Raw genomic sequence first — 14292 nt, 5'->3', positions numbered from 1 at the left:
TTGAAGGTGGATCACCACCTTCCCATGGTGCCACAGGCTGGGGACCAAGTCTGTAACACCTAGGCCTTGGTGGGGGACATTTTTTTCAAACCGTAGTGCCAGGCCTTACTGCTTAGCTTAACACACCTGAAACAGAACCAGAAATGGGAGATTTGGGTGCTGAGAACTGTTGGTCTTGACCAATTTTTTGAGCAGGAAAATGTACAAATTGACTTTATGAAGGCTAGTATGATGGCCAGGTCCCCATTGACCTCACCTGGTATTCCATTGGTGGAGCCCAACCTGGTCTCTATTCCCCAGCCTTTTGGGGTCTGTGGAAAGGACCCTAGTTAAGTAGAATTCTATGATTAACATGGGAAAAGGTAGTTTTCTTAGCAACATAGTGAGCACACACCTTTATTTGGGTAAGGTTTAGGCAAGTGCCAGGAGGCCAGATCTCACCAGTCTGCAGGTCTTTATTTTGTGTGGTGTTGGAGAGTTACCTTGCTCATGAGCTGTGTTTCCAATAATTCAGCTTGTTCTTCCTGCTCTGTGTTTTCACTATGAATTCATGATATTTGAACCTTGTTTTCTCTTTTGAAACGTTAACCTGTTGATCTTTTATGAGCAAGTGATCTGAAGAGGTTTTGCCGACTGGACTGGTTAACCCATGAAGGCACAGGAATCCATTGTCCTATTTGTCCCCAGAGTGACGCGTGCACCCCAGGAAGGGTGGGTGTTGGTTACTGGTGCTCTGAAGGCCGTTATCTCCTCCTCTTCCTGTCTCTTTCTCTGTCTCTCTCACCAATAGGAAATAGTTTCCCACCTTAGAGACAGTAAAATCCTGGTGGGCAGATCTTCGGAATAAACTGGAAACAGCCTCCATACTACAGAAGCTCAGAGATGGGAGGAGTTCGTATAGACAAATCAAGGTCTTTTTAGTTAGCTTGAAAACCACCGACTGCTACTTGAGTTGAGAAATGGAGACGTATATTGTGGGCTTTTTTTCCCACGTAGTATCTTTGAGTCCCAGGGCATCACAGTTCTTAGTGTTACCAGGCACAAAAGAAGCAGAAGGACAGATCCTTGTGTCCAGACACACAAAGTAGAGCCCCACCTTCTGTCTTAGAGTAGAGATATCCTTTCGAAGGATCTTGCCCAGTTTAGTCAAGAAGGGCTCTTGAGTTGTGAGTGCCACAGTTGGATGAGGTGGGTCTTCAGAGATGTCCCGTCCTTTGGGTGGCCATGAGGTCTGTCGGGGTGATGAGAGTTACAGTTGTTTCCTGTTGCAAGGTTGACGGTGTGTATGGACAGTCGGATATGTCCAGGTGATTTACAGAGGAGGTGGTGTGGCCTCAGCAGGAGAAAGAACATAGGCAAGCAGAAAGGCCGTAAGGTTCAGTGGTGCCTGCTGCGGCTAGGCCAGTGGTGAGGTGGCCCTAGGTTATTAGACGCGGTTGGGGTCTGCAGCGAGGCAGAAAGGGCGTTTATGAACTTGATTCATTTTGACCAGGTCACCGTTATCATTCATGCCTTCTTTGACAGGACCTTCTCCTTAGTCTTGTCAAGTACTCACCTGGAGATGCTTCCGTTCTGGAGGGCACAGAGGAGGAGAGGGTTACGCCCCTTGGTCTGCTCTGGCTTTAGTGGATCTGCCACCATTTATAGACAGGATACGAAGAGTTACAGCCATGTGAACATCCTCTTAAGCATCCCTGTGAACATCCTCCCAAGCATCCCTTTAGACTCCCAGTCCAACACAGCATCAAGAAATGGGTCACTTAAAGGGCATTTTCCTTTTTCAGTCCAAGTAGCGCCCCCCTTTCTTCCCCTGCTTTTAGGTTGTGTTTCTCAGAAGCTGCTTGAGGCTGAGCTTCCGAGTGGGGCTCACGTGCCAGGGTGTGAAGTCCAAGCGGGTTGGATCTCTGTCATGGGCGCATGGTCCTTCCCAAGGCCCAGATAGGGCTCAGAAGGAATGGCCTGCTACAGCCTTACTGAGACAGCTCCCAGATGCCTGTGGATCAAGTGAGGGTCATCTAATTCACTAGAGTTGAATTAACTGTGTGGACTTGCAGGATTCTAATGCCTTGGCTTTTCTCCAAGGTGGAGTCTTGGCGGGAGTCCTGGCACGCTCTTCATCATCCTGGTTGCTCGCTGCTCCTCTGCTGGGCCTGTGAACTGGGCATAGGAGCAGTGGCTTATTCCCTCTGCCTCTTCTGAGGGCTTCCAGTGTTCATCCAGACACCCAGCGAGCGACTGTGGATTTTCTCTGTAGAGTGACAACTATTGATGCGCAGAGCTTGTGTTTGAAGAGTGGGGGAGGGTTGATGCTTCAGGTGGTTGGCATCAGAAACAGATACGCGTCTGCTCCTTGTCTCACCCTCTGGGCAGTTTCTGCTGTGACTGAAACTGAGTATGTTTTGTGAATGTTGCCTGTCTTCATCCCCATTAAGTATAGGACTCTTTTTTTTTTCTCTTTTCTCTTCTTTCTTTTCTCTTATTTTCTCTCTTGCCCTAAAAAGAATGTCCTACTTATGGTTCCTCTCACTAAGGGGGATGATAAGAAAGACAACAAACAGAGTTTCCTGAACCTTCTGGAATGCACATGTGGAAGATCTCTGTGGCTTCTTATATTGTCTGCAGACTGTGAATGTAGCTGGTCTTGCTTAGTGGAGTCTATACTGAACTCTTCTTTTGTAGTCGAAACAAAATATCATCATCATCATCATCGTCGTCATCATCATCATCATCATCTTCGTCACCGCCACCATCGCCATCATCATTTTTTTCCCTCTGATGAGCCACTAACTTGAATTCTAGTCAGTTATTAAAAAGATAACCTCAGTCAAACCACATGCAAAAGGTCAAGTTTAAATATCAGTTGGAGGGTGGGGGGCAGGCCTCGTAGCTCAAGTGTGCACGTGTTCAGAGGAGAGGTAGGAGACAGAAACGGGCAGGCAGCTCCCGAGTGACTCTGTACGTCTAAGGAATGGAGGGAAGCCCAGCCTTTTCAAGGCTTTCTCAGGGTAGAAGTAAGAGCTCGTGTGTTCATCTCCCACCAGTGAAGGTGAGCCTTCCCCTGGTTTATGCAGGGCAGTGATGGACTGAAAATGGGTGAGGGTGGAGAGGGAAAGAGAAGGTCTTTACCCGACCTTTTTTTAGGGAGTGTGAGGTAACCCTCATCTGTAGCTGTCTGTCTGGATTTACTTCCCGAGCGTGGATCATTTGGGTGCTTTTGACCCTTGTCTGATACGATAAATCTTTGTACCTGTGTGCCGTGGGGTGGGTTCCCGGATGAGGGGGTTATTCAGAACAAGGCTGGACCTCTGCTCTAGAATGCCCCCACCCTTGTAGGGATGCAGCTGTGCTGAGGTCCTGTGTGGGGCTAGCTCTGACACAGAGGCTTGGGAAAGGAAGACCGTCCTAGGAAGGGCTAGGGGTGGGGTGGGCAGCTCTGCTAGACAGGTAGGATACTGACGAGATTGGCCCTGGGAGGAGTGGAAGGCTCATTACTGAAATCTGTGCTGTATAGCTGGGCATCAGTGCGGCCATCGACAGTAATATTAACGGCAATGAAAAATTCACTTTCTTGTTGTGTGGACAGCGCAAGGCTCCCCCATTCCTACGATGGCAGGAAGTTTTGCTCGTCAATGATGGTTTGGGTGAATACGGGGCCCAATTTAGAGTCTTCCTAGAGGCCCAGTGTTGTGGACTGCTCTGCTGCTCATTTTTAGTTCTGGGGGTAGGCTGGAGTCTGGAGTTTCAGATGCTGTTGTATTCGGAGGCTGATACAGACTTCGCACTTTTCCTGCATCCCGAGAGAGAAGGCAAATTGAAGTCATTCAGGAGACCGAGCTCCGTACATTGGTCTAGATGTTCTTTTCGAGAAGTTGGAAAGCCCAGAGGCTTCCACAAACCACTGAGGTTCCAAACACAGCAAGAGGATTTTGTTTTCCAGCTGGCTAGCGCCTTGCAATGTACCACGGTCGCGAGCCTGACTTCTGACTCTCTCCCTCTGTCCTTCCCTACAGTGGGCGGTGAGATACCCCTAGACATGCGGCTCGGGGGCGGGCAGCTGGTGTCGGAGGAGCTGATGAACCTGGGCGAGAGCTTCATCCAGACCAACGACCCGTCGCTGAAGCTCTTCCAGTGTGCGGTCTGCAACAAGTTCACGACGGATAACCTGGACATGCTGGGACTGCACATGAACGTGGAGCGCAGCCTCTCGGAGGACGAGTGGAAGGCCGTGATGGGGGACTCGTACCAGTGCAAGCTCTGCCGCTACACCACGCAGCTCAAGGCCAACTTCCAGCTGCACTGCAAGACGGACAAGCACGTGCAGAAGTACCAGCTGGTGGCCCACATCAAGGAGGGTGGCAAGGCCAACGAGTGGAGGCTCAAGTGCGTGGCCATCGGCAACCCCGTGCACCTGAAGTGCAATGCGTGCGACTACTACACCAATAGCCTGGAGAAGCTGCGGTTGCACACGGTCAACTCCAGGCACGAGGCCAGCCTGAAGCTGTACAAGGTGAGGTGGGCTCCTTGAGACCCAGGAACAGTCTCTCCACAGAGTGACCGGGGAAGATTGAGAAGGGGGGGACGGGGGACGGGGACGACTAGTAATTGGTGCTGTAATCCCACTAGCAGACTAGCTCTCAGGGTGTTGCGTCCAGCGCCCGATGAAGCTGAGATGTGTTGATGGCTTCTCCTGGTGGCTGAAGGTTCAGGGTATCTCATTTCAGGGGCAGGTCAGTTTTCAGCAGACCAGTAGCGTGTTCCCTTCTTGGTTGCTGGTCTCCGCTGGAGTCTGTGGAGTCACCGTCAGCGGCTGTGGCCCACTCTCCCTTCCTGTCCTTTAGTCCATCTTTTATTTCTTCTCTCCCGGATGCTCCCAGAATGCCTCATTCGTGTCTTCATTCTGTTTATCCATCCTGTCAGCTGCTGGGCACGGAACACTTCCTGTCTACCAGCCGTTGTTCTGGAAGTATATCTGTGTCAGTATAGAAAATAGACCGACATAAACACATGCACATACATACGTACACACACACACACACACACACACACACATATATACATGTGTATATGCATGCACATGTACATATACACATCTATACAGACGTACACACATGCGCATGCTCAGACCCGTATCCCTGTCCTCACAGAGTTTTCGTTCTTCTGGGACAAGATGAGTTACACACACAGTGGATAAATTACATGGTGGAAGGTGGTAAATGCTATGGAGAAAAGTAGGCCAGGTGAGGGGCTCCTGGTTCGTTTTCCTCGGTCTCCTGAATGCGTTTCTGTATTTTACATCCTTGTTCTCTGCTTTCTCCCCTCTTAGCCTCCTTCGTTCCTTTTTTCTCTCCCTCCCCTTCCATTTTCTCCCCCACCCACCCTCAGTCTCTCGCTGCACAGTGTAGACCGTCAAGGAGGAGGGGCCGCAGACACTGTAAATAGTCCTTTTACTTGCACGGCAGGATTGCTCCAGACGTTTCTATTGATTTTCACTGGACTTAAAGCCTCACCTTTCCTCTAATCATCCCATAATGGCTTTAGTATGAACAATCAGGTACAAATCGCCATAAATCTCCTCAGCCTCTCTCCACACGCCCTCCACTCCCTCGCGCCTCTCCATCCTCCTCACTGTCATCCCCAGTCTCTCCTTTTTCCTTCCACACTGCTCCTCACTTGTGGGCCAGCACGCGTGCAGTGTCTGCTGACTCCGAGCCGGTGGAGTCTCGTGTGTGCCGCCCACGATTGCAGATGGAGACCCCACACGAGGAAGACTCAGGGTCCTTTGCCTGCGTTTTCGGTATCCGCAGAGGTGACGGATTGTGACTCATTCTGCACTTGCTCTCATATTCTCAGGGAGTACTGTGGATAAGAAACAGTTTCTGAGCAGGGTCGTAGGGATAGAATGTTCTAGAAGTGGCTGCAGATACCAGCTGTATACAGTAGGCTAGGATTGGTTTAGGTACTTTGTAAGCCAAATCCTCTGTCCTGTGCACTGGACAGGCTTGGACTGGCTTGATTTTTGTGCCACCCTGGAAAGGAAGTTCTTTGCAGTCTCAGGTTCAGTTGGAAGTCTGGCTGACCATAGGACGGTGCTGACGTGGCCAAGACAACCAGGTGGAAAAACCAGAGGAAACAAGCCTTTCTGAAGGACCCGACGGTCAGCTCGGCCACAGAAGGTTGTATGCCACACTGATGAAGGGTCACATAGGCATGGAGTGAAGTTGGCCTCTTCCACCTCAAGAAATGGATTGCCCTTTAGATTATAAAATACACACGGTGGCCACTAAGTCCACACGCCACACCATCCATATGGTCCAGGTCTTGACTAAAGCCGAACAATGTGGGTTTGCTTCTGAAGGCCCCAGAAACAGGATTTGCTGAGAACTTCCCTCAGCCCCCAAATCGTGTCCACAGATCACACCCTGACAGTCAGGAGGAGGCATTTGCCGCCCTACTTGCTCTGGTCACCTCCATGACTGGGCCCTATTTATCTTCCTTATTTTGTTGTTGTTTGTGTGTTTGTTTGCTCAAGACAGAGTGATCATACTCTTGTTCAGAGCGCATACCACAAGGAGAAGGGCCTGGATACTGAGACAGAGGGTGGACCAAGAGCCATTGCGCTGATGCACCCCTGCTGCAGTAACCAGCCTTAGTGTCGTAGTGTCTCTGCCCCTGTGACAGGAGGCAAAGGTCTTTAGTCTGGCCTATTAGTCCTGGGATAATGAATGTCCCTCTGCTTGCTGAGGCTCTTTAGCAGGGTAGGGAGCTCTCCCACCCCCCTTTGGATGATGAGTCCAGAGCTTGCTCCCAGCCCCTTTGTTCCCTCCATGTGACTAAGATAAACTTGTGGCCGTGGAGGGGGCTCTCTCACCCTGGGTTTCTTCAGTGCCTGGATTCGGGTGGGGTTTGGAGGTGGTGGGGCCCTGGTGTGGCCCATAGTAATGGAGATTGATTGCATGTTATTTTTCCTCTTGCTAATGTAATCCATTAGCCTGGCACATGCATAATCAGTTTAGAGCACAGTTAACTGGATGTAATCGAGTTCTTTACTGTCTGCTAGAGAAACCGCTCCAGAAGCGGCTGACCGAGGGAGGGCACTCAGCCTGCCCGGCTCACCCCATCCTGCCCGGCTCACCCCATCCTGCCTGCCACCCCTTCCTACGCTGTCCCATTTCCTGACAAACTATTTGTGACTAGACAGGGAAAACGTGAAGGTTTCTGTTGTGCTTTGCTTTTTCCTCTTTGAGAGAGGGTGTCATGCATGTCACCCTGTGGTCAAGAATGACCTTCAACTTCTGATCTTCCTGCCTCCACCTCCCAAGCGCTGCTGTTCCAGGTGTGTGTCCTCATACCCAGTGTCGTGAGGTTCTGGGCACTGAACACAGGACTTCGTGCCCGGCAAACACTCCACCAGCTGAGCTACATTCCTAGTCACTGAACTTGGCTGTTCTCTGCTGTACCCACTGAAGTGGCTGCAGCCTGGCATCTCTGGAGCTCTGTTCATACGACTCCTGTGGGCCCCTCTCTCCTTTTTGTTGGAGGAGACAGATTCCCAGGGTGATCTGTGACCTCATACCAGCACTGTCACTTCCCTTGATGACATGTGGATTGATAGAGCAACCCTAATCTGAAAATCCCCAGTCCAAAAGGTGAGCACCACCATGATGCCACTGTCTTCTGACCCTGTAAATATGGCATCACATTACCTCAGGCGGTGTGTATAAGATGATGAATTTTGTGCTTAGATCTCAGTCCCAATCTAAAGATGAGTCTTAAGGCGTGTGGAGATATTCCAGAATCAGGAAAAACAGACATTCCCCAAGTACAAACCATGTGGGACCCCAGGCTTCAGATAGTGGACAGCCAGCCCGTAGCTGTGGTGTGTGAGGACTGGGCTTTCCAAAAACTGGGAATGACCTAGAATTCAGACACAGAGGTCAAGCCAGTCAGAAGAAACCATCTCCCCCACCTCCCCACCCCGAATTTTCATTATCATGTGATTTTTAAGTTTTTAAGACATAAACATACACAGTTTGAGGGCATTCATATGGGTCCCAGGGATCAAATTCAGGTTGTCAGGCTTGGTGGCAGGGACCTGACGAATTTTAAAATGAGTTTTGTGTGTGGTGGGACAGATATCAGATGGGAGGCTCCGATTTCTTTCCTCTGGACTCTTGGAAAGTGCTCATGATGGAATCCCCCGTGTTTGTCCTGCGTCTGACCGACCGACTGTGGCCACAGCCTGCTCACCTGGCCTCTGCCTTCTGTGCCGTGTCGGTTTCCTAAGCCATCGTGGAGTGCATTGCCGAACGGAACCCTTCCTCTCCCCAGAGCTGAGCTCCAAAACCCCAGTTACACCGTTTCCTGCTTTCCTGTGTAAATACATCCCGCCTCCTCCCACCTTCCCATCCCTCCCATTCACAGAGATGTAGGGATGCCCTCCCTTGTCTTAATGCAGGGAGCAGCGCATGCTGCTTGTGCCCATCGCCTGCACTTTCTTCCTGAGACGGTGTAGATTCTGAGTCCATGGGCTAGCCTTGGTTCTCCTGGGCTTATCTTGCCTTCATAGTCGTAGGGTGTCAGCGATGAGCTCTGGGATATGTGTGGTCTCTTCTGCCTGGGGAAGAAGGAGGGTACGGGAAGACGAATGGAATCCAAGCACCCCTGCCAACTCTGAGAACCTGCTTGCAGTGAAAATGCAACAACTCTAACAGATGGATTAAGACCCCACTAGAACCCATTCCTCAAGCAGTTCCCAGCTGAGGTACCTTTGATTGGGCCAAGACCTCAGGTTTTATGGTACTCCTAAATTACGGCAAGGACTGTTGCCTACGTATACCTAGCTCAGTGTCAGGGTTGAATGTGAGCTGCTTGGGGCTAGTGAGGTGAGAAGCCAGCATCTCAGCCCCCCGAGGGAAGGAGAGACTCTGGTTTATAACAAGCGAGCACACACGGCTAAGCTGTACATGTGGTAGATGGTGCTCCTGCCTCTTCTGATAGGGCCACAATGTGGAAGGACAGGAAGAACATTACTTCACACTCCTCCTTCCTTTATGAGTAAATTGCTCCTTGGGCCTCATTTCCGGAGCAGGGTCATAAAGCCGTTGTGTGGTAGATGGACAAATCAGAGGATGTAAAAACACTCAGAAAGGATTTCGTATGAAATCCACACCTTGGTCTCCTTAATGGCCACACTATGTGTAGTGTGTATATTATGTGGGGGCGGGGCAGGGAGGGATCTTCAGAAGACAGCTGCATCCTTAATGCCCATGGGGGCTGATTGGTGGCCCTCGTCTTGCTCTGACAGCAAGGAGCATGAGTCCTCTGGGGCAGCGCCTTTCCCTTACCCCAGCCAGCATCTGAAGCACAATGTCATGTGGTTGTTGCATGATTTGATTCTAGAGCCAATTTCTTCTAGCCACGTTTTCCCATTAGGTAGACTTTTAAGTATCTACCGACTCCTCTGTCTATCTACCCGGGTGGCTTCAGCCAGTAAATGAAATGCTTTCCTTAGAGAGATTTGGAAGATGAGAACGGCCGGATGCTTTGGTAAATTCTGGCACATTTGTTTCTTCTGCCCTTCTCCTCTGGAGCAGTTGGGTCTTGGAGGTTCCTTTCCCTCAATGGACAGCAGAGCTAACAGAACATGGGCTCCTGACCTGGCTGAGAGACCGCATATGGCCCCATGAGTCCATGCTGGAGAGATGCCAGGCTGGCTGTGGGAGAGCTTCTAGCCACTTGTCAGCCTCAGGGAACTCTAGGGAGAGAAAAGGTCAGCCCTCCTCGGGGGAAGGGCTCAGACAGGACTAGGTTAAATCATGACTGCTGTGGGAACATGTGGCCAGTGTGTCACCGGTGGTATATAGTATGGACGGTTCTTACCCCTTGGGAAGGTCTCTTGCCTTTCAGAAGCATCTTAGGCAGCATCATCTCTATTCCCTAGGAGGTGCTGATGTGTTCAGTGGATGGCCTTACACGCACACAATGCTCAGGTCATGCTGCTTATGGCCTCGTGCAAACCCTCAGATGAGGAAGTCTAGGTCAGTGTTGTCTTCTGGCTCTGTACTTCAGACCTCACGTAATGGAACTGAAATCGTGGTAGATGTGTGTCTGTCTCTGTTGTTAAACTCCCATGCTTAACATGCCATTTATCGAGAAAACCGGTGCTACAACCATTAGCCAAAGTACTTTTCTTTCGTTCTCCATGTTTCTGCCCACGGCCCCCTGCCACCCCCACCCCCTTCTGGTGAGCACTCCTGGAGTCTCCTCCCCTCCTGCCCCAGTCTTTTTTTGTGGGGTAGAAATGAGCAGGGCAAACTCTGATGGAATGTTACTATATTCTGCTGCAGTCTACATTGTTTCTTACGTGGGTAGTATTGCATTTACAAGCCAGTAATAATGTAGATTACTTATTTTTTTAATTGTAAATGTAACATGAATAGGGTATAGCCATTGTGAAAATACTGCTTTTAAATACAAGAGGAAAAGAGAAAATTACTGTTAGTCTAGTGATAGCTCACAGTGTCATATTTGTGTTTCCTTTTGTGGGGGACGGGGTCTTGCTCTCTAGCCCAAGATGGCCTTGAATTAGGGATTTTCTTGCATCCATTTCTGAAATGCTAGGATTACAGGTGTGTGCCATCACATCCAGCTTCCATCTAGCCTCTCTTTCTCTTGTGCACATGATAAAGGTGTTTTTTAAAGTGTTGGGATTTAAATATCCTTGGGGGCTAGTGAATGGCTGGCTCAGTTCAGCTGCCTGCTGCCAAGCTTGACAACCCAAGTTTGATCTCTATGATACACATAGTGGAAGGAGAGAATAGACTGATGTAATCTGTCCTCTGACTTCTACATGTAGGATGTGGTGAGTGTGTGCATGCACACACTAAAAGTGTTTAAAACTAACCACAACAAAGAAAAATATACTTACGTACTTTTCCAGCAATTTTTAAGTTGTAAAAGTAGTTTTCCAACTCCACCCGCCTGCTTTTCTGATGTTCACGTGCTTTCATAGGTAGACACGTTCTGGATTGCTCACTTTGACACTGTTTAGATGAAGTGCAGAGAGGCTGTGTGGGACACAAGCTAGTGAGTACTGGTGGAGCTCATGTGCAAGCTGAGGGCATCTGGCCACACTGCGTGGTGTTTCTTTCATCCTTTGCTCCCTTTACACCTGTTAGCCTGAGGGGTATGTGTTGTATATGACACATTAGAAGTTCTGTTTTCTTTCAAATAGGGTGGTTAGTTGCCCAACCACTATGGAGAGAGAGAGAGAGAGAGAGAGAGAGAGAGAGAGAGAGAGAGAGAGAGAGAGAGAGAGAGATATCACAAGTGCCAGAGGTTGGCACCAGATTCTCTCTTTAATCTTGTTCTACATCTTAGCTTTTGAGACAAGGTCTCTTACTGAAGCCAGAGTTCATCTAGGCCATCTGGACAAGAAGCACCAATAATCTTCCCATCTTCACTGCCCCCAGCCGCCAGCCCCCAGGACTGGAATTATACAGACCATGGCTAGCTGTCATGTGGGTGCTGGGGAATCCAAACTCAGGTTGTCCTGCTTGTACACGTTTTACCAAGTGAGCTGTCTCTGCAGGCCCCCAACAGATTTTTAAATAACCTCCCTCTTGTGAGTGACGTGAAAAGGTGCATTTCGCATTTCTCATTCTCCACACCTTGCAGAGCACCTTGCGAGTACTACGCAGATCTAGATGGCTCTGAATGTGTCTAGGGAGTCAGGGAGGCAAGAGGAAGGAGACCTGTGCGTGCAGTGTTGCCCGCTCTCCTCCTGGTCTCTCTGGCACACTCAAGCGTTGCCCGCTCTCCTCCTGGTCTCTCTGGCACACTCAAGCGTTGCCCGCTCTCCTCCTGGTCTCTCTGGCACACTCAAGGAGGAATGTGTTGGGTTTGTTACTCCTCATCAAACTCTCCATCTTGAACTATCTTCTGAAACATCCAGGGGCTCAGTGGGGAGCTGTTTCCTAGTATGGTATCTGTCATCGTTCATCTTTAAGAATAAATGTTCTTGGGGGCTGGAGAGATGGCTCAGCAATTAAGAGCACTTCCAGAGGACCAGGGTTCAATTCCCAGCACCCACATGGCAGCCTACAACTGTCTGTAACTCCAGTTCCAGAGGATCCAACACCCTCAAACAGACATACATACAGGCAAAACATCAATACAATAATAATAAAAATTTTAAAAAAAAGAATAAATGTTCTGAGAATAATCCCTGGATGCTATAGAAGCTCCCTTTCTTTTTTTCTTTTTTTCTTTTCTTTCTTCTGTCCTTCCTTCCTTCCTTCCTCTTTCTCTCTCTCTCCTTCCTTCCTTTCTTCCTTCCTCCCTCTCTTCTTTCTTCCTTTCTTCTTCTTTCCTTCCTTCTCTCCTTCCCTCCCTCCCTACCTCCTCCCCCTCAAGAAACAGGGTCTCTAAGTAGCCCAGGCTGGCCCCTTGTAGAGATCCTCCTGCTTCTGCCTGGAGTACAGGTGTGCAGTGCCACACCCAGCCAGGAGGATCATTGTTTCTCTTTTGAAGTTGGTGTTTCTGGGTAAAGTGCAGGCTATAAATCTCCTGTATGATTCTGTCAGTGCGCCATGATCCCTGGCTTGAGACAAGGAGAAAGGGAACTATCCTTTTGTCCAGATGCTATGACCCCTTGGATCTGCTTATCTCTCATCCTGCTCCACCTGCTCCCATCTAGAACTCTCCCTGCCAGTGGCTTCTGCTGCCTTAGGGGTGGTCTCTAACAATTAGAAGAACGTTTGTGCAGCTATTACATTTCTTTGGCTTCTAGAACAATCACGCATGCTGCAGTTATGTGGATAAGTCAGGGAGACAAGACAGTCCACATTGCAGGTGCCCAGAATGGGGTAAAAGTGTGAACTCCATTTTGAATCCTTTCAGGTTGCTGGGGACTTGGACTCAAAGGGCACATTTGAATACATCCAGATCCAACAGGTGTTTCTGGTTTTTTGTTTTGACAGGGAAATTGTAAGGGAACAATTAAGGCATTGTCAGCAACACTGTCAGGAAAAGGCAAGAGTTTTTAAATAATTACATAATATACCCGAACCATGTTCTTGGTTCTCTTTTAAACAGAACTGAGATCTATAAATACTATATACGTGTGGGCTGGCAAAGGCTGTTCTTATGTTGGTAGTACGAAGTCATTTTATACTATAATAAAATTAGATTTCCAGTCCTTCCACCCCTGCGTTTTTTGAGAAGCAACTGCAGTATTAGATGGAAGTTAAAAGATTTTAAACAAAAGTGACGGAGATGGCTGGGAATGTGGCTCCGTCGGTAGAGTGCTGGCCCAAAGTGCTAGAGATTCTGGGTTCAGTCTCCATCACCCCATAAACCTGTGTTGTGGTCTGTGCCTGTAATCCTAGCACTCAGGAATTGTAGGCAGGGAGATCGGTAGTTCAAGGTCATCCTCAGCTACATAGCTGGTTTGAGGCCAGCCTGGGCTACGGGAGACGACAAATGGTGGAAGGTATCGCAGCCGCCACCAGTAGATTTGACGGCCTTCCAGTGGGAGTTCCGCTGGCAGAGGTCTCTCGGTACGGTTGTCAGGCACAACCAGTGACAATGTGGAGTGCTCAGACAAATGCAGGCTTCAGCTGGACAAGTAATAGTAAGTAGATCACATAAAATATACATACCATGGCTGGCTCCTAACAGTCTCTAACTCCACTTCCAGAGGATCCAGCAACCACATCTAGCCTTCATGGGCACCAGGCACACAAGTGGTGCAGACATATATGCAGGCAAAACACACACACACACACACACACACACACACACACACACACACACACACACACAGATTTCAAGTGACCATCTTGTATTTAGTTTGACCTAATCTGTCTTTGGGTGGCGACTTGCCAGCAGACCCTACAGGAGGCTGAAAAAAGCTAAGTAGCTTCCTTGTTTTGTCAATTCCCCGTCTTTTCTTCCTGGTGTTTCTCAAAAAGAGAAGAGAATGACAAAAGCTTCTGATGATAATTTCCAATTTTCATTCCTCGAATATCAAACTCTCATATCAGATGATCATGTATTTTTGGTGTTAGATAAATAAAATGCCTTTTCCTGTTGTGAAGGTGGAAAAATCTCCCCATTTCTTTTGGTTAAATTTCTCTTCTTGATCCCCCTTTTCCCATTATTTCCTTTTATTGAAATGATTTCATTTCACCTGCTGCCGTGGGGCCAGGATGCCTGGTGGGTCTACCACACCTATACCAGCCGCGTGCCCTGCCCTTGCTTACCCCAGGCTCCTGGGCTGCCTCTTGCAGT

General features: G+C 49.1%; 1 protein-coding gene across 1 annotated transcript in view; it reads left to right on the top strand.

Annotated features, from left to right (window-relative positions):
* Positions 1 to 14292, top strand: part of Zfhx3 (zinc finger homeobox 3) — a 246451-nt gene that overhangs the window by 82739 nt on the left and 149420 nt on the right. The window contains exon 3 of the mRNA XM_059264040.1: positions 4011 to 4507. Within this exon, the coding sequence (XP_059120023.1) occupies positions 4011 to 4507 (497 nt within the window). The remainder of the gene's footprint in view (positions 1 to 4010; positions 4508 to 14292) is intronic.

The sequence above is a fragment of the Peromyscus eremicus genome, chromosome 5 (assembly GCF_949786415.1).
Source record: "Peromyscus eremicus chromosome 5, PerEre_H2_v1, whole genome shotgun sequence".
Classification (NCBI taxonomy): Eukaryota; Metazoa; Chordata; class Mammalia; order Rodentia; family Cricetidae; genus Peromyscus; species Peromyscus eremicus.
The sequence above is the reverse complement of the archived record's forward strand: the minus strand, read 5'-3'. Positions and strand labels throughout refer to the sequence as shown.